This window comes from Chlorocebus sabaeus, chromosome 8 (genome assembly GCF_047675955.1).
Source record: "Chlorocebus sabaeus isolate Y175 chromosome 8, mChlSab1.0.hap1, whole genome shotgun sequence".
In the NCBI taxonomy this organism is placed as follows: Eukaryota; Metazoa; Chordata; class Mammalia; order Primates; family Cercopithecidae; genus Chlorocebus; species Chlorocebus sabaeus.
In genome coordinates this window covers 70,275,573-70,302,790 of record NC_132911.1, presented here as the reverse complement: position 1 = coordinate 70,302,790, position 27,218 = coordinate 70,275,573, and the positions used below count along the sequence as shown (strand labels likewise).

Sequence of the window (27,218 nt, the reverse complement as noted above, 5' to 3'; positions counted from 1 at the left end):
GCAGTAGAATGGATAAGTAAATTATGGTATGGCCACCCAAAATATGATACAACAGTGAAAATACATGAATGACAGCCATAATGTGAATGAATCTCAGAAGGACAACGCTGAATGGAGCATACATAGACATAAAATGGGAATAACAGACACTGTGGGCTGCTAGAGTGGGGAGGGGAGAAGGGAACATGGGTTAAAAAGCTAACTATTGGGTACTATGCTCACTACCTGGGTGATGGGATCTGTACCCTACACCTCAGCGTCACACAGTATACCATGTAACAACCCTGCACGTGTACCCCCGAATCTAAAATAAAAGTTGACACTATTTTTTAAAAAAAGAAATATTACACAGTAAAAATAAAGAAAGTTGAAGAAAGATAATTATTGCATGTAAATCTATTCACTTGAAGTTCAACAATAGGGAAAACCAAGCAGTATGCCATTAGGATTATAAATAAAGCTGTAATACTAAAAAGAATAGTAAGAACTGGTCACACATGATTTAAGATCATTACGTCCGAAGAGCAAACAAGGAGCTCTAAAGGTGATGGTAACATTCTTTTTCTGAGGTGGAAACCCAGGTCATATTTATTTGTATCTATTTAATATTTGAGAAAAACAATAACAGATAAAGGAGTTAGGTAAATTATCCCCAGAACCTCAACCAGTAACTTAGGGAGCTGAGGCCTGAGCCAGGATTGTCTGACTCCACAGCCGTCTGTGCTAGTCCCTGGGGTGGACTGCCCTCAAGTTAGCTGGCGTAAAAGTTTAGCTGGCGTAAAAGGCTAAGTCACCTTTTTGCTGTCCCTTTTCGGGAATTTTAATGCCTTCCTTAGGCCTGTGATATCCTCCACTCGCTGTGCTGCATGAATTTGCAGAGAACAAAGGACTCTCCTTTTCTGAAGGAAGGGTGTTCAGTTTCTTTCTCTAGTTAAATCTTGGTCTACCCTCTCCCCTACTATATATTTTTAAGATTGAAATGAGATTCACATAACTTAAAACCAACCACTTTAAAATGAACACTTCAGTGGCATTGAGTACAAATACAGCTAATGTATGACTCACACTTTGTCTAATTGCAAAACATTTTTATCTCCCCAAAAGGAAACCCAGTCCTCATTAAACAGTTGCTCCCTATTTTTCCCGCGCCACAGGCCCTGGCAACCACCAATCTACTTTCTGCCTCTTTGGATTTACCTATTCTGAATATTTAATATAAATTGAATTGTACAATGTTTGTCCTTTTGTGTTTGACTTCTTCCATCTAGCATGATCTTCCCAGGTTCATCCACATTGTAGCATGCACATGTATCACTACCTCATTGCTTTTTATGGTGGAATAATATTTCACCTCCCCTCTATATTTTTGCATTTTTCTCCATGGAGTCTCTCAAGTCCTTTTCCCCCTTCCCTAGGTAATCCTACCACTCTTGCACTTCTCTAGCAAACTGTTGGGGAGTCCAGCTACTTCCACTTATCACGTTTCATTTTGATGGTTTGAACCTTTGTGTAAGCGTATCTCAGTTTGGGTTTCTTTGCAAAAATAGTCATTGCACAACTTCTGCTTTATTCGATTACCTGATAAAACTATTCAATAGAACAGCCCAATATGACTCTACCTGCCTTTGCCTGGCATGCAAAGCACTATTCACCATCTTATCCACAAGAATATGGGGAGAGGCTGTGATAGTTCTTTGCTTGTACTAAGATTGGTCCCTTCTAGAGTGCACCATCCCCAGAGTCCCCTACCCCTCAACTCCTCCTCCTTCTTAAAGTCTTCTGCTTTAAATGTCACTTCCTGGGAAAGTGTCCTCAACCTGCATGCAGGTGAGGCCCCAAGTGCTCACTTTCACAGCCCCTGTACTTCTTCTTTGGCAGGCTTATGTACCTGTAAATTAACTAGTTCTTTGTGTGATTATTTATTTAATATTTGTCTCCCCATCTCTCTTGCTAGTTTGTAAGGTCCAAAGTACCAGGAACTATGTCTTTACTTTCTCTAGCCCCTGGTATAGCATCAGGCAAATACTAAGTGATCAGTAAATGTTTGCTGTCCGAAGACTATCTCAATAAACCTGACCAGTAAGTTTGCTCACTGAACCTTAATGGCCAAAAATCAAAGAAGTCTTGGGTTCACTTTGAGCTGCTTTTTGGGGGAGCACTCAGAGCTGACAAACCTGTCCTACTGCTCTGGCCTAAGACCTTGATGGTACTTTCTTGCTGTTTCCGTATAAAGAAGAAGCACAGCACTCTTGACTTGCAAGCATTGTTTTCCATGCATTATTTCTAGAAATTGATTCCTTTTGATTGAGGAAAGGGGTAGGAAGAAGCATGATATGTGGGGAGTGGCAAAAAGGGGAAGGATGAATTTAATCTCTTCCTCGGTGCCTTTTCCCTGGGCAGTAAGATGTGATGAATACTAAATAGCAAATGTAATAAATGTCTCAATATCTTGGCCAAGAGTGAGAGTCTAATTACAAGCCATATGGCCTCTTCATCTCAGTGGTTTTGTGGTTGTGAATGTATTTGGGTTTTATCCAGGTGAGTGGCAAGAACAGTTAAGCAGTCAACAGATTTTTCTATGAACTGAATCTCACATTTTTAGATCCAAGGTCAATAGTATAAAACTCTTTTTCTTTTATTCTCCCTCCTTTAAAAAAATTGGGGCAATCATGACTCCACAGTTTTTTGTTTTGTTTTGTTTAGGGTTTTTGTTTTGTTTTGTTTTGTTTTTTTAGGGTTTAGCTGGAAATTTTGGTTGGAGGTCATTCTACTGCCTTCAGCTTGGAAAAATCAAACTGAATTTAGCTCTTATATTGTGGGTTTGTTTTGCCAGGGTGTTCAGAGGTAACTGGTTCCAATTTGGGCTCTTGCTCCATACCTTCTCTCTCTCTCTCTCTCTCTCTCTCTCTGTCACACACACACACACACACACGCATGCATGCACACACATATACTACATACACATACATTGTCCCACGAAATAAGGCTCGCTCTCAAGATGGTCTGTAAGGCCCTCATAGTGGAATTCTATTTCATTGTGGCCTTCAGCTGCTAGAGGAGTATAGGGTCTAAGTGAGCTTTTTTTAAACATACCACCCAAAATTTCACAAAGTAGAACTCCTAATTTGTGAGCATATGAAAGTAAGGGAAATAAGTTGGTACCTATTACCTTTTACCTTTAAGGTTTCAAATTTTCAAAGACAACAAAACTGGGGAAGGGTTCCCCCAAGACACTATCTATCTTCCATTTGATCTTGATTGATTCATAAGAACAACAGAATGCCTCTGTGTTCCTGGGGTCCCATTTTGGGAGTATATTGGGAGTATATTTCTATTTTAAGAAAGACATAGGAATCCACTTATAAGTTCTGTAGTTGCCAGTGAATACTGAAGATGCCACTGTTTGAACTTTCCCCCATTTATTTCTTAAAGGTAGAAGCTGGATTATACTTTCTGATACAGTTTAAAGGGACATAAAAACCCAAACAAATCTATTCCCATTGCTACCAAATCCCACACTGTACCACCACTATTGAACAGAGTTTGGTACAATTTTATATCATCAAAAGGTATCTTAGACTTCAGCTAGAGTCAAGGAGTAGGCATGTTTGAATATGCACACAATAACAAATACACAAGACAAAGTCTTAGATACATAATTAGAATTGTTAAAACTCTCTTAAGGCAGGTGAGAAATATTTCTAATAGCTTTTATAAGTCAACAATTAAGAAAGGATTTGATATTTCAAATTTGGATTTTCATAAATTAAGGAATAGTTATAATGTCCTATAACATGTACTTAAAAGTGAAATTTGTAGTGTTTGGTCACTGATATGGTTTGGCTCTGTGTTACCACACAAATCTCATTTTGAGTAGGAATCCTTATGTGTCGAGGGAGGTGACTGGATCATGGAGATGGTTTCCCCCAAGCTGTTCTCATGATAGTGAGTTCTCACCAGATCTGATTGGGTTAAAAGTGTGACACTTCCCTTTCACTCACTCCTCTCTCTCCTGTCACCTTGTGAAGAAGGTGTTTGCTTCTCCTTCACCTTCCTCCATGATTGTAAATTTCCCGAGGCCTCCCCAGCCATGCAGAACTGCGAGGTCCATTAAACCTCTTTTGTTTATAAATTACCCAGTCTCAGGTGGTATTTTTATAGCAGAGTGGTATTTTTATAACAGACTAATACAGAAAATTGGTACAGGCAGAGTGGGGTACTGCTATAAAGACAACCTGAAAATATGGAAGTGACTTTGGGATTGGGTAACAGGCAGAGGTTGGAACAGTTTGGAGGGCTCAGAAGAAGACAGGAAGATGTGGGAAAGTTTGGAACTTTCTAGATACTTGTTGAATGGCTTTGACCAAAATGCTGATAGTGATATGGACAATGAAGTCCAGGCTGAGGTCATCTCAGACAGAGATGAGGAACTTGTTGGGAACTGAAGCAAAGGTCACTCATGCTATGCTTTGGCAAAGAGACTGACAGCATTTTGCCCCTGTCCTAGAGATCTGTGGAACTTTGAACTTGAGAGAGATGATTTAGGGTATCTGGTGGAAGAAATGGCTAAGCAGCAAAGCATTCAAGAGGTGATCTGGCTGATTCTGAAAGCCAGTTATACGTGTTCACAAAGAGATGGTTTGAAATTGGAATTTATGTTTAAAAGGCAAGCAGAGCATAAGGTTTGGAAAATTTGCAGCCTGACTATATGATAGAAAAGAAAAATCCATTTTCTGGGGAGGAATTCAAGCCTGCTGCAGAAATTTACGTAAGTAACGAGAAACTGAATGTTAATAGCCAAGATCATGGGGAAACTGTCTCCAGGGCATGTACAGACCTTCACAGAAGGCCCTCCAATCACAAGCCTGGAGGCCTAGGAGAAAAAAAAAATGGCTCCTTGGGCAAGGTCTAGGGCCCCACTACTCTGTGCAGCTTCAAGACTTGATGCCCTGCATCCTAGCCACTCCAGCTCCAGATGAGGCTGAAAGGGGCCAAGGTACTCTTCAGAGGGTGCCTCAAACCTTGGTGGCTTCTACGTGGTATTGGGCCTGCTGGTGTGCAGAACACAAGAGTTGAACTTTGAGATCCTCTGCCTAGATTTCAGAGGATGTATGGAAATGTCTGGATGTCAAGGCAGAAGTCTGCTGCAGGGGTAAAGCCCTCATGGAGAGCCTCTGCTAGGGCAATGCAGAAGGGAAATATGGGTTTGGAGCCCCCACAGACAGTCCCCACTGGGGCACTGTCTAGTGGAGCTGTGAGAAGAAGGCCACCATCCTCCAGACCCCAGAAAGGTAGACCCATCAATAGCTTGCACCAAGAGCCTGGAAAAGCCACAGGTACTCAATGTCAGCTAGGAAAAGCAGCTGCAAGGGCTGTACCCTGCAGAGCCCTGCAAAGCCACAGGGACAGAGTTGCCCAAGGCTGTGGGAGCCCACCTCTTGCATCACCATGCCCTGGATATGAGACATAAAATCAAAGGAGATTTTGGCACTTTAAGATTTAAAGACTGCCCAGCCAGGTTTCAGACTTGTCTGGGGCCTGTGGTCCCTTTGTTTTGACCAGTTTCTCCCATTTGGATTGGGAACATTTACCCAATGCCTGTACCTCCATTGTATCTTGGAAGTAACTAACTTGCTTTTGCTTTTACAGGCTCATAGGTAGAAGGGACTTGCCTTGTCTCAGATGAGACTTTGGACTTGGACTTTTGAGTTAATTCTGGAATGAGTTAAGACTTTGGGGGACTGTTGGGAAGGCATGATTTGTTTTGAAATGTGAAAAGGACATGAGATTTTGGAGGGGGCAGGGGCAGAATGATATGGTTTGGCTCTGTGTCCCTATCAAATTTTATCTCAAAATTTAACTTTCATGTGTCAAGGGAGGGACCTGGTGGGAGGTGACTGGATTATGGGGCTGGTGTCCCTCATCCTGTTCTCACGATAGTGAGTGAGTTCTCATGAGATCTGAAGGTTTAAAAGTGTGGCACTTCCCCTTTGCTCACTCTCTCTCACCTGCTGCCTTGTGAAGAAGGTGCTTGCTTCTCCTTCACTTTCTGCCATGATTGTAAGTTTCCTGAGGCCTCCTCAGCCATGTAGAACTGTGAGTCAATTAAACCTCTTTTGCTTATAAATTACCCATTCTCTGGTTGTATCTTTATAATAGTGTGAAAACAGACTGCTACAGTAACTGAATTCAAATCATAAATGTATTTCCCTAGTTAACCCCTGTTCCTTTCTCTTATTTGTTCATACAGTAAGATATAAGAAGACAAAGTGTTAAGTAGCTATTACTTTTATTCTGGAGTAAAGATTGCCCCATAGTAGTTTTACTATACTTTGCATCTTGACATTTCTGGATAAAAGATGGGGAAAATAATAGAAGAAAGAACTGCTAACCATATTTCCTTAAAATCAGTGCTCATGTATGAAAAATTAATTTCCTGTGGTAATCTTCATATGCTGGTCAAATCTCCAAGTACAGTATAATAATCTGTAACATAGCATTTAGATGGGTAATTAATATAAAGCCCTGGCTCCACTTAGTCTTCCCCATCCCACCTTGTCTCATCTTAATTTGTTTTCTCCTTCCCTAAAACCAGAGTATTATGCTCTGGAGGCATTTTGTCTTTTTCCTTGCCAGTGAGGATTGGCTCCTCTGTTCTTTTAAACATCCTTATATAATGTAGATTTTAAAATGTAAATGTAAAGTTAGCTAATAGTTCCTTCGAAGAAAAATTCTGTTGGCAAAAGTCATCAAACTTGAAATCCCGATTTATAGTCCACACGAGGAAATATCCTCAGTAGTGGCTATATAACTTGCCAAACCCAGTTCAAAATGAAAATGTGAGGTACCTTATTCAAAAATTAAGAATTTTAAGACAATAACAGCACAGCAGCAAACAAAGTGGTAGAAATCTTAGTGCAACAAGGCAAGAAAAAGAAACAAATGGAATAAGGATGCGAATGGAAGAAATAAAACTGTTTCTATTTATAGATGATATAATTGTCTGCATAGAAAATCCCAAGGAATTTACACACTCACAAAAATCCAAACTGTTAAATGAGTTTAGCAAAGACATGGGATACAAAGGCAACACAGAACAACTGCAAACAAAATTAAACCAACGCCACTTACAATAGCTCTCTCCAAAATGAAATACTTAGGTACTCATTTAATAAGACATACTAGCTTTGTATGCTGAAAGCTACAAAATGTTCATGAAAGAAATCAAATGAGACCTGGGTAAGTAGAGATACATACTATGTGATAGATTGGAATATTCAACATAGTAAAGATGTCAATTCTTTCCAAGCTGATCTACAAATTTAATGCAATTTCAATAAAAATCCCAGCAGGATTTTTCTGTAGATATAGACAACTTGATTCTAAAATTTATATGCAAAGCAAAGATACTAGAAGAGCCAAAACAATTTTGAAAAAAAAAATAAAGTTGGAAGAATCACACTACCTGATTTTAAGGCTTACTTTAAAGCTGCAAGACAGCAAGACAGTGTGGAATTGATGAGGTCACATTTCTCTGTCTGATGAGTGGCAACAGAAGAACTGTAGACATTTTGGGGATTTGATTAAGGGGATACAGAGTTAGGGATAGGTTTCAGTTGAATTTAGTGGGATATGTTTTTGTGGTTTGCAGCAACTCTGTGTGTAGTTAATTATTGTTAGCCCTACGAGTGTAGAAATGACTTTAGGTAGATTCCTACACATAGATCAATGGGACGGACTAGAGAATACAGAAATAGGTCCATAGAAATATGACCTTTTTTTTTTTTTTTTTTTTTTTTTTTTGAGACAGAGTCTTGCTCTGTCGCCCAGGCTGGAGTGCAGTGGCTCAATCTCTGCTCACTGCAACCTCTGCCTCCCAGATTCAAGCAATTCTTGTGCCTCAGCCTCCTGATTAGCTGGGATTACAGGCACCTGCCACCATGCTCGGCTAATCATTGTATTTTTAGTAGAGACAGGGTTTCACTGTGTTGGCCAGACTGGTCTTGAACTCCTGGTCTCAAGCGATCCGCCAGCCTCAGCCTCCCAAAGTGCTGGAATTACAGATGTGAGCCACCCTGCCCGACCCTGGCCAACTGATTTTTGGCAAAGAGGGAAAGACAATTCAATGAACAAAGGATACATAGTAGAAGCCATGTAGAGGATACATAGACCATTTTCAGCAAATGGTCTTAGAAAAATTAGATTCCATATTCAAGAAAAAAAAAAGAGTCTGGACCTAAACCTTACACCTTATATGAAAATTAACTCAAAATGGGTCATAGATCTAAATGTTAAACATAAAACTCAAAAACTTTTAGAAAACATTGGAGGAAGTCTTTATGACAAACGGTAGTCTGAGTTCTCGACATAACACCAAAATAAAGCACAATCAATTTAAAAAGAACTGATAAATATGATTTCATCAAAATTTTCCTCTGCAAAGAAGCAGGAAAAGGGCGTAATAATATGTGGATACCACACTTTTGTAAAACAAAAAAAATTTACACAAAAATTGTGTAAATGTAATTGTGTTTTGGTATCCTTGAGTGGTGCCTGAGGGTGGACTGTAGAGTTAATGTGGACTCTACGCCCTCCTTTGGTGGTTGAATTTTTATGGGCATCTCTTACTTATAAACAAAGTCCTAAACCTCCCCACCACAGGCAGCTTTCAAATGAGCAGCTGGCTGGAAAAGCCATGCAGAGGTGAGGGTTGATTCCTCAGATTCCTCCCAAGTCTAAAATCCTAAGATTTTATGATTAAATCCTACTTAAGAATGAAGGATTCCCCAAGTAAGAAAAAGTTTGCCATTTTTTAATTAAGTTTTAGAATCACTAAAATAAGATTCTTAAAGCCCTAATGTCATACCAGTGCTTTCTGATGGATTCAAACCTTGATGAATGCTGTTTATTCTTTGTCTTGAGTCACTTGATTTTTAAGTGGCTAGTAGACTCTTTCAAGTGTATTTTCTTAAAGAACCTTAAGTGGGTTCCCTTCTTTTGCAGAGCGGATGCAAGTGCGGTCCATTTAATGGACCACAGTCCAGAAAGCTTAGTCTTCAGATGAAGTCTGATTTTCATTCTTACCCAGCCTGAACTCTGGGTTAGTGGAGTACAAACGTGAATCTAGCTAATACAACTAACTGCAAATAAGGTGCAGTTCCTTAAAAGGAAAGGGTAGATCCAAGAACAGTGCTGGATTTACTGCATAGTTAATAAAACTTAAGCTCAAGGATCCTCACCTGTGCACAGCCTTCCAAGGGCCTATTGGGGCCCTAACGATGTATTCATGTTTTTTGTAATTTGCAAAAGAAAGATATTTTGTAGCAGCATAATTTATAATCCTTTGGGTATATACCCAGTAATGGGATGGCTGGGTCATATGGTACACACGTATGTTTATTGCGGCACTATTCACAATAGCAAAGACTTGGAATCAACCCAAATGTCCATCAGTGACAGATTGGATTAAGAAAATGTGGCACATATACACCATGGAATACTATGCAGCCATAAAAAGGATGAGTTTGTGTCCTTTGTAGGGACATGGATGCAGCTGGAAACCATCATTCTTAGCAAACTATCACAAGAACAGAAAACCAAACACTGCATGTTCTCACTCATAGGTGGGAACTGAACAATGAGATCACTTGGACTCGGGAAGGGGAACATCACACACCGGGGCCTATCATGGGGAGGGGGGAGGGGGGAGGGATTGCATTGGGAGTTATACCTGATGTAAATGACGAGTTGATGGGTGCAGCACAGCAACATGGCACAAGTATACATATGTAACAAACCTGCACGTTATGCACATGTACCCTACAACTTAAAGTATAATAATAATAAATAAATTTAAAAAAAAAAAAAAGAAAGATATTTGGCCACAATCAACAAAAACATCTCTTTCCACTTTAACTTCCCTTCTGTCACATTTCTCTGTCTGATGAATGGCAACAAAGGAACTGTAGACATTTTGGGGATTTGATTAAGGGGATAAAGAGTTAGGGTTAGGTTTCAGTTGAATTTAGTGGGATATGTTTTTGTGGTTTGCAACTCTGTGTGTAGTTAATTACTGTTAGCCCTACGAGTGCAGAAATGGCTTTAGGTAGACTCCTACAGCTCACTGTGCCAATTCACTTGCTGAGGGGACATGAAAATCTAAACCAGAGGTGATGTTACACAATGTGAATGTGTCCACTGGGCTCTGATGCTGGGAGTATTAGATGGAGTAAGGACAACAAGGTTTGAAATGTACAAAATCAAAGGTGTTCTGTGGAAAATTCCTCCAAATCTTACATCTTCTATATGAAATAAATTATATAGGTGTTTTCCTGAATTTGACAACAATCCCTAAAAATGTAGACAACATTATCAATAATGAGTCATAAAGCTGAAATAAACTTTTCTAATTTACCAGTAATAAAACTTTTTGATCAAACATGCTAGAGGAAAGGCAGATTTTTCTATTTCTTTTTTCATAGAAAATATCACAAAATGGCCATGCGTGGTGACTCACGCCTGTAATCCCAACACTTTGGGAGGCCAAGGCAGGAGGATCACGTGGTCAGGAGATCAAGACCATTCTGGCTAACACGGTGAAACCCCATCTCTACTAAAAACACAAAAAATTAGTCAGGTGTGGTAGCACATGCCTGTAGTCCCATCTACTCAGGAGGCCGAGGCAGGAGAAATGCTTGAACCCGGGAGGCAGAGGTTGCAGTGAGCCGAGATCTTCCACTGCACTCCAGCCTGGGCAACACAGAGACTTCATCTCAAGAAAAAGAAAAGAAAAAGAAAATACTACAAAATTATTGCTATCTTAATATGAAGAAGCAATCAATGGATGTGTAGCCACAAAACCTCAGGGGAAGCGTATTGCAGAGGTGTACCAGAGAGTTAATTAAACAATTGCTATTTTTCTAGATTTTGTGACGTTTATGGTATCCTTAAGTATTTAAGCCTTGCAATTTGTTGTAATTTCTTTTTCTCGTTCTAAATATATATTCACTTTCAGATTTAATTTTGTGTTCTTTTTCTTAAAGAGGTTTGCCCAAATTGTGTAAATTTCAAGTCCCACAAAATCTGGATCCCTGCATATGAGCTGTTAAATATTTAGAAATAAGATAAAGCTTTTCCTTTTGGTTAAGAATTCTTAATAACATAGTCAAACAGGATCATGGTTTACTTTGTCCAAGATCTGACCTCTGTGATGGAATTGGTAGCTCTGGGGTGTCAGAGCTGAGCACAGTGAGAGACATGTAGATTTATCACCAATCACCCAGCCGGGAGGAAATCTGGGTGGAATCTGGCACCTAGTATGGATTTCTGTTCCAAAAAAGAAATCTTCCACAAAGAAGGTCTACTGAAATGACCTGGTGGAGTTTTTATCTAATTTTAAACAGGAAAGACTGAGGTTGTTCAGAGAAGTGTGAAACACTGGATTGGGGATATCTAAGTTCAATTCACCTAGGTTTGGTTTTCCCACTGTAAAGGAAAAGTTCAGTTAGGTTGACCCAGTGGAGGATGGTGAAGATACTCCCCTATCTTGCTGTCTCTTCTGGTCCTCTGTCAGTGACTGAGTACTGGGCTGGGTTGATGGATGTTATGGGAGATCCTGTGGTCTATGGGGCTAGCAATCCCTGACATAGTCTTGTAACAGTTTCTCTCCTTCACAAGAGCAGATGGGATTCAGACCCTAGGATTGTCATTCTTAGGCAAGCTGTGTCAACGTCACGGACCTTTTCCTGAAGAAACAGATATTCCATGCATACATTACTCCTTAACCCATTTACTTGTAATCCTGCTTGCTTGGTCTTCTTGGTGTATATGCCCACATTAAAAGATTAATTTGTCCTTTTATATCTCAAATGAAGGAAAGGAGAGTTATAATTCGGCTTCACCATGGGCCCACAATTTGGCGTCAAGGTCAGTAATAAAAAATGGTCAGAATACCACCTCTGTTTGCTGGACTGGCCACCTATAGGTCCTTACAGCAAGGGGTCCCAGGTTTCAAGAAAACCTCTTCTGTCCTCTCTGAGCTCCCAATCCTGAAAGAGTCTGGGAGTCTGCACAATTCACATGATTGAAGACCCCTTCCTCTGAGCTAGAGTCAGGGTGGTTAATACCTGGATATTACTTAGCACTGCATTTCATAGGGAATAAAACGTGTGTGGAAGCCTTTAACTGGTCTCTGATGCTAGATGACCTGGAATTTCCGTTTCAGTTTGATCAAAAGAATCAGAGTACAATATAGTCCAGAAAAGTAAACTGTTCCTAATTTTAGCGGTTCTGATAAAAATGGGCCACTGTCTGAATTATCAAGTAATTCTTTTATTTGGCTGTCTAGGTTTTTTTTGAGGATTCAGTGATGAAGTCTGTACTCCAGGATAAGTATGAGAGAGAATAAGGGGAGAGAATGACAGGAGGATCTTGGCTGTAAGGTGGAGCGGGACAATGGCAGGTCTGACCCCAGCTTCTTTAAACAAAGGCATTGCCCAGAGGCCATAAGGTATTCCTGGTGCTGCGAATCCGGGAGCTCTCATCTTTCTTTAAACTTTTAAATTTTTTTCATTTCTGGATAGAATGAACTTGAAGAATCAAGTACTACATCACAGTCATGCATACACATGGACATACGGAGGTGGGTTAGCAAAGCAAATAGTCCCATCCTTGATGCTGGTTTGAGGCTACTCCTGAAAGAAGCTACCTTTCAGGTAAAGAAGGACTTCTCTCTCCTAGTTCACCCAAATTCATAATCAAGTCATTAAAAAGAAGCAAAGTCAAGGGTTGGTGACTTTTTTTGATGCCCACTTCCTTCTATTCCAAAGAGGATCCTAAAGGAACCAGCTGAAATGCTTTTTCTGCAAAAAATTTCTACCTTGGTTCTCCTGTCCTGAGCATTTTCATCCAATCCTCCCTGAATCCAGTGCTCACTCTCTTGTAATGAGACCTGAATTGTATTTCCTTTGTTTCATCATCAGCATATTTCATGATTTTCTTTCTAATGGCATCACGGACTGCTTTTCTCTATGCCTGGTAAAGGTATCAGTCTTTTCATTCTCCCCAGAAGCTGTACCAAAGCTGACAGTCTGTGAGGTTCCAACCATTTGGTTGTGGGAGCTCTCCTACTATAGTGATAGCTGTCTCTGTGGGACCTGGTGCTTGCTCAGGCCTATGAATGGACACTCACTACCTCTGCTCTCATTGTACCCCACCTTTTTCCATGTCGGATTTGATCTGTGCCTCCAGATCCTCTGGGGGCACGTAGAAGTCCTCTTCTGGCACTGATGACTTGGGCCGGCAATGCCCACAGCAACAGTTGCAGCAGCAGCACAGGCAGCAGCAAAAATAGCAGCCTGTCAAGAGGCCAACGATGACAAACAGGGCCTAGGGAAACAGAGGCAAAGCAAAATGAGGATGAGGGGTGATGCGGTGAGGGGAGAACCCATGAAATCAAGTCTGCACCCAGTTACCCCCAGAGACCTGAAGACTTCACCGTTCACTCCACAGGCCACATCTTCACCCTCATCCTTACTCCACATAAGAACGATTTCACTTCCTTGGAAATCAATTGCCAGGTAAAGTTTTGCCTAATAAATTAGACCCAGAGGAAATGACTTGTAGCCAAAGTAATAAAGTATGGAGTTTCTTTTTTTATTCTTAAGCTATATGGTGATCATTATTAAGAGCAGAGCAAAGCAAGACAAAAACCAAAAAACCAACCAACAAAACCTCTGCAGGTCAAATGAGTTAGCAAGCTCCCTGCCCAGAGGAACTGAATCATCCTCACCAGAATGATAAAGAATGAACTTTCCAATACCTCCCCCTCCTACACTCACATTCCTACTGGTCACCAAGTCCTGGAGAGCTTCTCTCCTCAAGTCTCTTGTATCCTCCCTCATGCTTTTATCCTGGCCAGCAAGGCTTCAGAACAGACCTTCAGTATGTCTAGTCTGGACACTTCAGCAGCCTCCCAGCTGACCTTCCTGCCTTCCCTCTGGCCTCCCTCAAATCCATGCTGCGCATTGCTGATAGAGTGAACTTTCTGAAATACATGTTCTCTTGAACCCATGCAATGGCGTTCCTGCCTCTGAGATACAGCCAAGTTCCTTATGATGGTGATCTGGCTCTGCCAATGCCTCCCTGCACCAGCACAACCCTGTTCTTGCCTTTCCTTGCCTTATAGCTCTGCTCTCCCTGTGGATTCATCTGTCTGGACGTCTACCTCCCAGTTCCCCAGTCACCTAACAAAATATCCACCTGGTGTGTAAGACTCATCTTAAAGATCCCTTCTGTGACATCTTTCCTGATCCTGCCCCAAACAATGACTCCCTCCTTTGTCCCCAATTGCATTTCATGCAGACTTCTATTTTGGTGCTTTTTTTAAGTGATATTTTTAGAACATTGATCAGTTTATAGGTCTGTCTCATTGGACTAGACCATGAGCTTCCTGCAAGCTAGCACTGTCAGCTAGTCATCTTTCAGTTCCTCCTACTGAAGGACTTAGTACCTGATATGTGTTAGATGCTTATAAAATACCAGCTGAATTAATGATTGTATCAAGTAATAAACAGACAAATTATTTGCTCTGCCTGGTGAACAGCAGCAGGATTTCCCCCAAAACATAAAAGGTTTGCTCGCTGTTTGTTATAGCTAAAAATTAAAAGAAACTCTCAACTCATCCAATGTGAAGTTAGAAAAAGTCAGTTTTTGTGAAGTGAGCAAAATCAATTTATGATTTTATCAAAAATATGCAATTTGAAATAGAAAGAAAGGGGTTTATACACCTCTAATTAAAACACAGATTTTGGCCGGGCGCAGTGGCTCAAGCCTGTAATCCCAGCACTTTGGGAGGCCGAGATGGGCAGATCACGAGGTCAGGGGATCAAGACCATCCTGGCTAACCCGGTGAAACCTCGTCTCTACAAAAAAAAAAAACAAAAAAACAAAACAAAACAAAAACAATATATATATATATATATATATAAACACTAGCTGGGCGATGTGGCGGGCGCCTGTAGTTCCAGCTACTCAGGAGGCTGAGGCAGGAGAATGGTGTGAACCCGGGAGGCGGAGCTTGCAGTGAGCTGAGATCTGGCCACTGCACTCCAGCCTGGGCGACAGAGCCAGACTCTGTCTCAAAAAAACAAAAACAAAAACAAAAAACCCACAGATTTTATCTAATTAAGGGAGCAAGAGGGATAAAGGGGACTTGTGTGCCTGAGTACTTCTTCAATAACTTCAGGTAGAAATCTTTAATGCTGACAGCCCTCACCTGCCCCACTCGTGCTTCGTAGCCCTGGACTTCATCTCTGACTCTGGCCCCAGGTGTGAGGTGGAGACTCTGGTGCCTTGGAGTAGGGGAGCTTCAGTCACATCCTCAAATATATAATCTCTTCGCTACGGAGAATTTACATTTTCGTAGTCTTAGGTAAATCACTCTGAAAACAACTACAACACCCGCCACCTCACTGTCTCCACACCCTCCTGTGCAGTGTTCTTGAGCTATTGCCCCACGAAACTCCTCCCTTTTTTTAGTTATTTTTGTCTTTTTTGTTTCTACTATGCAATTCCCATATTGTTCTCTTCTCTGAACTTTTCTTTTCATTCATATACTGTTTTGTTCTTTATTCCAACTTGATTGTTTGCCTTCTGTGGAAATAACCTTGCTTTATCCCTTACAGTGCTTAGTACAGAACTAGGCACAAGTAGATGTCTAATATTTTTACAAATATGTATCTTTGTGGTACACTGATTCATTCATGTCATGCATATTTAACACATGATTGCTACATGCAGGGCCACTCTGATGGGTGCCGTGAAACTGGGCTTTGGTACAAGGAGAAGGTAAAGATATGTTTTTTGTGGTCTTATGTTTAAAGAACCACACCAGGAATTATGTTGTGTATCTCTCACACTACTGGGCAGATTCTGCTTGTTCATATTAATTTTGATCAATTTTGTCAGCTTCCAGGGCAAGGAAATTTATTCTCATTTTTATGCAGGCAGGCCCTGATGTGCCATCAGATGGATATGTGTAATTATCTGGACCTGCCTCTGCAGTATCTTCCCATGGAACAATGTCACGCCCAGAGGTTGGGTTCCCAAGCAAACCCACAAAAGCTTGTATGGTCCTATGAACATTCAATCTAGTGTCATAAATGACATTGTCAGTGTGTACACTCTCATTCCAAATTCCAAATCTTCTCAATAGGAACTTGTCTCTCCCCTAAGTCTTCAACAATAAAGAAAGGGGTTTCAAATGGGAATCCCAGGTATCCCCGAGAAACAGAACTCTGAAGACTATAGTAAGCAAATTAGGCTAGGTTGCAAGAATCCTTTTGCATGCTGATGTACAAAAACATATTCTCTCTCTTCCTGCATACATAAAACTCAATTTAGCAAGATTTAGTGGAAGAAAATAGCAATCAGATGCTACTATTAAACCTGCCTTTTTAGATATTTAATAATTATTATTATGTATTGGAACTTATATGAATGTGAACTGTCCACAAAATATGTTGATGGACTACATGTATGACCTATGTGTAAATACACTTTTATCAGAAGATAAGGATATTAATATTCACAAACAAGTAAAAACCATCACCAAACATATATATATCAGAGATTCCTAGGAAACCAAACAAAATTTACCACACAAAAGTCAATTCTGATTGCACTAAGCCCTTAAAAATGTTGCCTTTTTCTTGACTAGGTATCCATTTTGCTCTCTGTCCCCCTGTCTCTGCCTTTCCAATTCCCTGTCCTCCACTAGTAAATTCTCACATTTTCCCCCTCATTTCTTTCTCCTCTACCTCACAGCAGGCTCCAAGTGAGTCTCTGACATAATTACCACTCATTCTCCCCAGTATTGTGTTTGCTGATGTAGCCTATGCTATAGATAGTAAAGGACATGGCTAAATTTGCCCTATAATAATTTATTAAGCACTTGTCACACTAATAAATTATTTTTGGTTTTGAGCAATGAGTCAGTCCTTAATTAGTCATTATAAAGAGTTAATCTGAAGCTCCAAATTCAAATATAATTAATGTCTAGAAGTATTTTAAATCATGTTGTATCTTACAATTATTTGTTGAGCTAAACCAGAAATGATCCTAAATAATAGCACTCAGTGGAAGCAGTATCTCCTTTTATTTACCAGAGTTTAATAGCAGGAAGGTTAGACTTCCTTTGAGATGGAATCTAAAAGAGTGATTAATATCATGGTGTTACAGGAGATTGTGAAGAAAGGAAATTCAGATTCACCTTTGCCCACCAACTCGACAGCATGAAGTAGGTGTTAACATTTTCGTCTCCAAACTGCTCGGCTACGTAGAGTCCCAGCGATCCGTACTTGTCGTATATGCTTCTCCTTGAGATGTCAGTAAGTATTGCGTGGGCGTTGTTGATTTCTTTAAACTTCTCAGTAGCAGCTGGATCATCTGGATTCTTGTCTGGATGGTGTTTCAGGGCCAATTTTCTTTTAAAAAAAAAGAAAACAAGGAAAGTGTGTAATTTGACAAGAATGAACGATGATGGCATTTTAGAAGGGCACTGTTCATTTGTATATTCTTTATTAGTGCAAATACTGTGAAATAGTAAGTTTCAGACTAGCGGTGATTGACAAGTACATTTTCACTAAATAGTGTCCCTTGTTTCGAGTGCACAGGCAAAATAGTACTAATTCTCCCCTCACATTTCCAGAGGAATTCTCAGTATCTGCACGACTGTTGAGCCTGAGAGACATTTGTTGTCGGCAAATATGCGAAGTTGCTTTTTACCACGAAGCTATCAGTAGCCCACCCCTACAGACCTTTAAGAGTTTCAGCAACAGGATCAGTTTACACCAAACTTCCATTTAGAACCAGAAGAATTTTCCACAATTAACAGAACGTCACAACATATATTCTAAAAGTTCAACTCAGCTATCAAAAAAGTCTCTCTTGAACAAAATTAAGACCGCTTCACCAATCTTCCACAAGCCCTGACTATCTCTTGGTTTTCTGAACAAATACTGTGACTTCCTTTGCATTCAAATGCATATTTGGCCTCTTTCTAAATAGGTCTTTCCACTTAATAATCTATATAAATTTTCTTGTGGGCATAAGGCCTTCTCATCTGTGGATCAGAAAGCAATTCCTGAGGGACTCTGCTGGAAATTCCACCTGACTCATCTCCCTACTGTGCCTATCATACGTCTATGTAGGAACACACCTTAAGCTTTTGTTTATTGTATTAGTTTAGATCAAATTGTTTCATTTTAAACAGTAATGTAAGTCCAGAAGTAAAGCAGAAAAGTAAAGTACACTTTATAAATCAATCTATATGATAAACAGAACAAATCACATCTATTTTAGGAACTAAAGTATTATTGATTAGGAAGTAGATGAATATCTAAGGAGCTCAGCATCAGGATGCTTTAAATTACCAAAATATTTAAAAGCATAAATCATGATGGATAATCCATTCTAATCCTAAACTCAGAATAAATTTTTAAAAATCAAATGATGGTTCATCTTAAATTTATTGAACCAAAACTTTTTTTATCCTTTTTGAAAGATATCTGGGGTATTTATAACTTCTTATAGATAGGACCATTGGAGACATGTTTTCTTACACACAGAATTTATAATGAAATATTTGCTAATAGCATAAAATGCCTTTTGTCATTTTTTTACTTTTATGTTTATTTCAGCACTATTGTAAGCATGCTAGAAGTATTAATTTATGAATCCTCACAACAACCCTATGATATGGATATTATAATTATTTTACAGATGAGGAAATGTAGGCACCGAGAGGTTAAGTTAGTTGCGCAATAGCCACACAGCTATTGATGATAATTTATAGAAGGCTTTGAACACAGGCAAGCTGACCTTGACCACATGCTCTTAACTGCCACTATGCTGCTTCCTATATTTATATTTTTAAATTTAAAAAGCAAGACACATAGAATGTTGAGTAGACCATTGTGAGGATGTTGGCTTTAGTCTGGGTCATGTGGCAAGTCATTGGAGTGTGTTGGGAACAAGAGTGATATGAACAGACTTTAGCTTCAGAAAGATCACTCAGTCTTGGAGAGGACAAAGGCAAAAGTGGGGAGACTCTTTCAGGAGGTTCTTGTAGTGATCCAGGCAAAAGTTCATGGTGGTGTGGACTAGTGCAGAAGTGGAGGATATAGTGAGAAGTGGTTGGATTCTGGAAGTATTTTAAGGGCTAGCTAATGGATTGTATATATGGTGGCAGTGAAAAAGAAGAATCAGAATGGTACCAAAATTTTCACCTGAGCAATTTGAAGTTTGGAGTTACCATTTAATGAGATGCCAAGATATTTCTTTGTCTGTCTTTCTCTCTTTCTTTCTCTCTTTCTTTCTCTCTTTCTTTCTTTCTCTTTTTTCTTTCTTTCTTTTTTCTTTCTTCCTTCTTTCTTTCTTTCTTTCCTTCTTTTTTTGTAGTTGGGGAGTGGTTTGCTATGATTTGGAAGTTCTATTCTGGACACCTTTGAGATGCCTATTAGACTTTCAAGTAGAGGTAGAGAGAAATAAATCTGAAGCTCAGGCAAGATGTACATGTGAGAGTTCTCAGCAGGTAGATGATGATATTTAGAACCAGGGAATAAAAGAGATTCCCAAGACAGTGAGTCCAAGAAGTAGAATAACTGAGCTTTGGGAAAGGAAAATCAGCAAAGGACACTTAAAAACAAAGGTCAGTAATACAGAAAGAAAAGCCCAGAGAGTGGGGGTTCTTGGGAACCAAGCGAAGAATATAGTTCAAGGAGGAGGGTGATCATAATGTGTCAAATGCTGCTCACAGGTCATGGCAGATGAAGCTAAGAATTGACCACTGGGCTGGGCATGGTGGCTCACACCTATAATCCCAACACTTTGGGAGGCTGAGGCGGGTGGAACACCTGACATCAGGGATTGAAGACCAACATGGTGAAACCCCATCTCTACTAAAAATACAAAAATTAGCTGGGCCTGGTGATGGGTGCCTATAATACCAGCTACTTAGGAGGCTGAGGCAGGTGAATCACTTGAACCTGGGACACAGAGGTTGCAGTGGGCCGAGATTGCATCATTGCACTCCAGCCTGGGCAACAAGAGCAAAACTCTCTCTCAAAAAAAAAAAAAAAAAGATTGACCACTGAATTTAGTAATGAAAATTATTTTTGGTGGCCTTCACACACACACACACGCACCCATGCATGTGCACACACATACACACAATTACATATATGTCTTTATATAGGAAAAAATAAAACAGAAAAGTAAGCAGAAAATGGAAAGTTATAACCAAAATTAGCAATGTATATAGTTGCACATTGGGATTACAGATTCAGTTTTAGTTATTTTTGTTAAACTAAGACTTAGTTTTTGTTAGCTAAGTTTAAACTAAAAACTGAAGCTGGATGTGGTAGTTTACACCTGTAATCCCAACACTTTGGAAGGGCAAGGTGGGAGGATCATTTGAGGCCAGGAGTTCGAGACCAGCCTGGGCAACATAGTGAAATCCTACCTCTACAAAAAAATTTTAAAATTAGCTGGATGTAATGACACATACGTGTAATTTCAGCTACTTGGGAGGCTGAGGTGGGAGGATTACTTGAGCACAGGAGTTTAAGGTTGCAGTGAGCTATGACTTGTACCATTACACCCAGCCTGGGCAACAGAGCAGGCCCCATTTGTAAAAATAAATAAACTAAAAACAGGTTTTTGTGAAACTTCTAGTTTTGTTTGTTATAAAAACTCTGCATATTACTTGTGTAACTTTTCCCCTGAACATTTTAAAGCTTTAGTCACAGATTTTGTTCTCTTTGAACAGTTGGAAGTTCAGAATTTGTTTCCCTGAATGACTCGTTACCAAGGAAGGAAAATCTACAAAGGAAGATTTTTTTAAAAAAAGGAAGAAAGGAAGAAAAGTCCTCAAACTGCAACAATACTATGTTGCTCATCAAAAAGCCTTAAGTGGATACTTTAAGCATGTTAATTCTAATGGCTTAATATTTCTGGAATTCTCACTCTGGGCCCTGAAATATGAATTGCAGCATTTCCCCTCCATGGTTCCAAAGATATCATGTCTCGGCCAATTAAACGAAAGGGCTGTCACTTCTGCCTTGAAAGAAAGAAATCTCCAGGCCGGCAGATCACTTAAGGTCAGGAACTTGAGATCAGCCTCATCAACATGCCCGTCTCTACTAATTAGCCAGGTGTGGTGGCACACGCCTGTAATCCCATCTACTTGGGAGGCTGAGGCAGGAGAATCGCTTGAACCTGGGAGGTGGAGGTTGCAGTGAGCCAAGACTACATCACTGCACTCCAGCCTGGGCGACAGAGTGAGACTCCAAATCAAACAAACAAACAAACAAACAGGAAGGAAGAAATCTCTGGAAAATGCCTCTTTACATACATTTTCTTGTTTCTAGGGCAGCTTCCTGTCATTTTTTAAGCAACTTGGATCTTTGTCAGCTCACAAGGGCAGATGCACCCAATCCATTTATCACACTCCTAACAATGGAGTTGGCAAATTAGGAGAGCTGGAACACCTCCACTTGTAACACATCCAATTCCTGGTCATCAGCAACATTTTGATTCCTCTTGGCAGATACTCTTGGCTCTGAGGAATCCTCGGGAAACATGGTGAGCAGAGACAGCTGCCAAAATTCCACAACCGTCAAGGAGGTGGTCGTACAATGCCTCGCCCTCTTGCGTGTTATCCATAGAGCAAGGAAACAACTATGGAATGTAGGGTTTAAGGAAGTGCTTGGAGTATTTTTAAATAGAATAGGCACCTATCCATTGTTAAGGGTATTTGTTGTCATTTCTACATTGATACTTAAAGTGACATAATATTCAACAAGAATGTGAGCCTTTAATTCTAAATGTCTCTACACTCTTGGTCACCTGTCAATGTGGCATGGCTGTAGCTAATATTAGAAACAGTATTCAATGCCTCTAATTCCTACTTCAGAATCTAATGACAGCTTTCAACTAAAATGCATAGTGAATTTAATTAGTGGCAGATAAGATAAACATGTGGTTTATAGTTGTAATTATCTAAAGCCCTCAAGATCTTCCTATTTTGAGGCAGTAGCATAATTCTAAGAGTTACGATGTTTTGCTCCATTCTCTTCCTTGCCCCATCTAACACTTTAAGATGCAATCAAATTACTACTACCTACCACTCTCTACCAGTCTCTGAGTCACCTGAGGCCTGATTCTAACCATGATGTCCCAGCTCTTAAAATATTTTAATATTTGTCAATCTCGCGGTTTATATGAGGCTGTTACATATACCATTTGGATATTCTCTAAGTGTATTTTAGTCCTTTACAGATTTTTACTTTGGTTTTTAAAATTAATTTGTGGTATTTTAAAAATGCATATTCTGGATATGAATTCTTTGTCAGTTTTATGTATTGCATATATCTTCTCCCATTCTGGGGCTTTCTTGTTGTTTTACTTTACGGTATCTCTTGGTAATCAGAAATTCTTTATTTTAATTTACTGAGTTAACCAATCTGTTCCTCAATTCAGGAAGATATTGTTCTATAAACTCTCTATAACTCCACAATCTTTATAGCTTTTCCTTTCATATGGAAGTCTATGGCCCATTTACACCTGACATTTTAATGTGCTGGAGGGTAGAATTCTAATCTCACTTATTTTATATAGATATTCCACTGTTGTAGCACCATTTATTAGGAAAAGGAAATCCTTTCCATGGATTTCTGGGATCTCTATTCTGTTCCATTGGTCAATTTGGTTATTTCTGGGCCAGTAACAGTCTTACATGTGATGCTTTAAAATATGTCTTCGTATCTTAAGAGCAAATTCTGCTATCCTGTTGTTCTTCAAGAGTTCTGTGATTATTCTGGGTCCTGTACATTTCCACATGAATTTTAGAATTAGCTTGTCAATTTACACACACACACATACATATATACACACACACACGAACACATGTACACATATTCACACAACCTATTGAGATTTTTATTGCAATTGCATTGACTCTATAGATTATTTTGGAGATTGACTTTTGTATTATATGTCCACCTATTTTGATCTTTTTAACGAATTTTAAAGTTTTATCATTTTTACCTTTATGTCCTATGTATATTTTCTTGAATTTAGTCCTGGGAGCTTAATTTTTTTGTGGTTTTGACATTTAAAAATGTTCCTAATTATTCATTGTGGATAAAAATAATTTTTTTCTATTTTTATGCTTAGGTTTGAAATAATTGTTGTATGTTGATTTTTTATCCTTCTAACTTCCCAAGCTCATGTCCAAATTTTATTAAATTATAAATTCTTTTAAATTTTCTACATAGACAACTTATATAAGCTTAAGTGATAATTGGATTTTTTTCCCTTCGAATCCTTATAACATTTACATTTTTTTTCCTTATCGTACTGCCCTGGCTAAGACCCTCCCAGTACGATGTCAAAAGTGGCTGAAACAGGTGTCCTTCTTCTGAATTCACTAAGAATGAATGGATGTTGAATTTTATCAAATGTTATTTCTGCACCTATGTAGAAGATATGTTGTTTCTCTTTTGGTCTGTTAATGTGATTGATTGAGTTTTTAAATGTTAGATGAAGCTTATGTTTCTGGGATAAATTCATTTGGTCGTTATGTATTTTTAAAATTTATTGCTGGGCTTGGTTTTCTAATACGTGCATTAAACTCTATAAATTTTCCCGTACATGCTATTTTGACTGCATTTCACGTCTTAATACGTAGCATTGAATTATAGATGTTTTATAATTTTAATTATGGTTTGTTATTTTTAGCCATGAGTTATTTTAAATTATACCTCCTAATTTTCAAACATACAGAAAATTTCCAGCTATTTAAAAATTTTGCTCTCTACCATAATTGCATTGCTGTCAGAGAACATATTTGATATGACTGAAATGTTTTAAAATTTGAGACTTGCCTTATGTCTTATTGTTTTTATAAATGTTCCATGTGTGTTTGAAAAGGATATATATTCTATTCCTATTGGGTACTTTGTTTTTATAGTTTTTGATTTTGTTTGATAATTGTTTTGCTCAAATCTATATCCTTAGCCATTTTATTGATCAAGCCAGATGTGTTAAAACTTTCCACTATGACTGTAGATTTGCAGATTTCTCCTTAAAGTTCTGTCAACTCTTTGTTTTGTATATTTTAGGCCATGTGTTTTAGAAGCCCATGAACTTATAACTGTTATATATTCTTGGTGAATCATTTTTTTATTATACTTTAAGTTCTGGGGTACATGTGCAGAACATGCAGTTTTGTTACACAGGTACACACATGCATGATGGTTTGCTGCACCCATCAATCCATCACCTACATTAAGTATTTCTCCTAATGTTATCCCTCCCCTAGCCCCTCACTCCCTGACAGGCCCCAGTGTGTGATATTCCCCTCCCTATGTCCATGTGCTCTCAATGTTCAGCTTCCACTTATGAGTGAGAACATGTGGTGTTTGGTTTTCTGTTCTTGTGATAGTTTGCTGAGAATGATGGATTCCAGCTTCATCCATGTCCCTGCAAAGGACACAAACTCATTCTTTTTTATGGATGCATAGTATTCCGTGGTGTATATGTGCCACATTTTCTTTATCCAGTCTATTATTGATGGACATTTGGGTTGGTTCCAAGTCTTTTAATTGTGCATAGTGCTGCAATAAACATATGTGTGCATGTGTCTTTATAATAGAATGATTTCTAATCCTTTGGATATATACTCAGTAATGGGATGGCTGGATCAAATGGTATTTCTAGTTCTAGATCCTTGAGGAATCGCCACACTATCTTTCACAAGATCGAATTAATTTACACTCCCACCAACAGTGTAAAAGCGTCCCTATTTCTCCAAATCCTCTCCAGCACCTGTCGTTTCCTGACTTTTTAATGATCACCATTCTAATTGGTGTGAGATGGTATCTCATTGTGGTTTTTATTTGCATTTCTCTAATGACCAGTGATAATGAGCATTTTTTCATGTGTCTGTTAGCTGCATAAATGTCTTCTTTTGAGAAGTGTCTGTTCATATCCTTTGCCCACTTTTTGATGGGGTTGTTTTTTTCTTGTAAATTTGTTAAGTTCTTAGTAGAGTCTGGATATTAGCCCTTTGTCAGATGGATAGATTGCAAAAATTTTCTCCCATTCTGTAGGTTGCCTGTTCATTCTGATGGTACTTTCTTTTGCTGTGCAGAAGCTCTTTATTTAATTAGATCGCATTTGTTAATTTTGGCTTTTGTTTCCACTGCTTTTGGTGTTTTAGACATGAAGTCTTTGCCCATGCTTATGCCCTGAATAGTATTGCCCAGGTTTTCTTCTAGGATTTTATCCTAGGTCTTACATTTAAGTCTGTGATCCATCTTAAGTTGATTTTTGTATAAGGTCTAAGGAAGGGGTCCAGTTTCAGTTTTCTACATATGGTTAGTTAGTTTTCCCAACATGATTAATTAAATAGGGAATCTTTTCCCCATTGCTTGTTTGTGTCAGGTTTGTCAAAGATCAGATGATTGTAGGTGTGTGGTGTTATTTCTGAGGCTTCTGTTCTGTTCCATTGGTCTATATATCTGTTTTGGTAACAGTACCATGCTGTTTCGGTTACTGTAGCCTTGTAGTATAGTTTGAAGTCAGGTAGCATGATGTCTCCAGCTTTGTGCCTTTGGCTTAGGATTGTCTTGGCAATGCAGGCTCTTTTTTGGTTCTGTATGAAGTTTAAAGTAATTTTTTCCAGTTCTGTGAAGAAAGTCAGTGGTAGCTTGATGGGAACAGCATTGAATCTATAAATTACTTTGGGCAGTATGGCCATTTTCACAATATTGATTCTTCCTATCCATGAGCATGGAATGTTTTTTCCATTTGTTTGTGTCCTCTCTTATTTCCTTGAGCAGTGGTTTGTAATTCTCCTTGAAGAAGTCCTTCACATCCCTTGTAAGTTGTATTCCTAGGTATTTTATTCTCTTTTTAGCAATTGTGAATGGGAGTTCACTTATGATTTGGCTCTCTGTCTGTTATTGGTGTATAGGAATGCTTGTGATTTTTGCAGATTGATTTTGTATCCTGAGACTTTGCTGAAGTTGCTTATCAGCTTAAGGAGGTTTTGGGCTGAGGCAATCGGGTTTTCTAAATATACAATCATGTCATCTTCAAACAGGGACAATTTGACTTCCTCTCTTCCTATTTGAATACCCTTTATTGCTTTCTCTTGCCTGATTGCCCTGGCCAGAACTTCCAATGCTATGTTGAATAGGAGTGGTGAGAGAGGGCATCCTTGTCTTGTGCTGGTTTTCAAAGGGAATGCTTCCAGTTTTTGCCCATTTAGTATGATATTGGCTGTAGGTCTGTCATAAATAGCTCTTATTATCTTGAGATACATTCCATCAATACCTCATTTATTGAGAGTTTTTAGCATGAGGGGCTGTTGAATTTTTCAAAGACCTTTTCTGCATCTATTGAGATAATCATGTGTTTTCTGTCATTGGTTCGGTTTACATGATGGATTACGTTTATTGATTTGCATATGTTGAACCAGCCTTGCATCCCAGGGATGAAGCTGACTTGATCGTGGTGGATACGCTTTTTGATGTGCTGCTGGATTCGGTTTGCTAGTATTTTACTGAGGATTTTCACATCCATGTTCATCAGGGATATTGGCCTGAAATTTTCTTTTTTTGTTGTGTCTCTGCCAGGTTTTGGTATCAGGATTATGCTGGTCTCATAAAATGAGTTAGGGAGGATTCCCTCTTTTTCTATTGTTTGGAATAGTTTCGGAAGGAATGGTACCAGCTCTCTTTTTACCTCTGGTAGAATTTGGCTGTGAATCCATCTGGTCCTGGACTTTCTTTGGTTAGTAGGCTGTTAATTACTGCCTCAATTTCAGAACTTGTTATTTGTTTATTCAGGGATTAGACTTCTTCCTGGTTTAGACTTTGGAGGGTGTCAAATTTTTATCATTACAAAGTATCCCTCTTTATCTGTAGTAATGCTTTCTGTCTTCATTTTAATTTTAATAAAGCTATACAGCTTTCTTTTGCTAAGCATCTGCATGGCATCTTTGCCCCTCCTTTTATTTTCAAATTTTCTGTATTCTTAAATATTAGATGTGTCTTTCGTAAAAACCATATGATGTCAGTTTTTTATTCAGAATGACTTTTTTCTTTTAATTGAAGCATTTGGTCTATATTTATTTTTAACATAATTACTGA

At 38.9% G+C, this 27,218-nt stretch overlaps 1 protein-coding gene across 1 annotated transcript in view; it reads right to left on the bottom strand.

The window, feature by feature from the left end:
• Nucleotides 1-27,218, bottom strand: part of DNAJC5B (DnaJ heat shock protein family (Hsp40) member C5 beta) — a 61,929-nt gene that overhangs the window by 8,103 nt on the left and 26,608 nt on the right. Inside the window, exons 3-4 of the mRNA XM_073018653.1 lie at nucleotides 17,270-17,483; nucleotides 13,215-13,386 (exon numbers count right to left, since the gene is read on the bottom strand). Coding sequence (XP_072874754.1) covers nucleotides 13,215-13,386; nucleotides 17,270-17,483 — 386 coding nt within the window. The remainder of the gene's footprint in view (nucleotides 1-13,214; nucleotides 13,387-17,269; nucleotides 17,484-27,218) is intronic.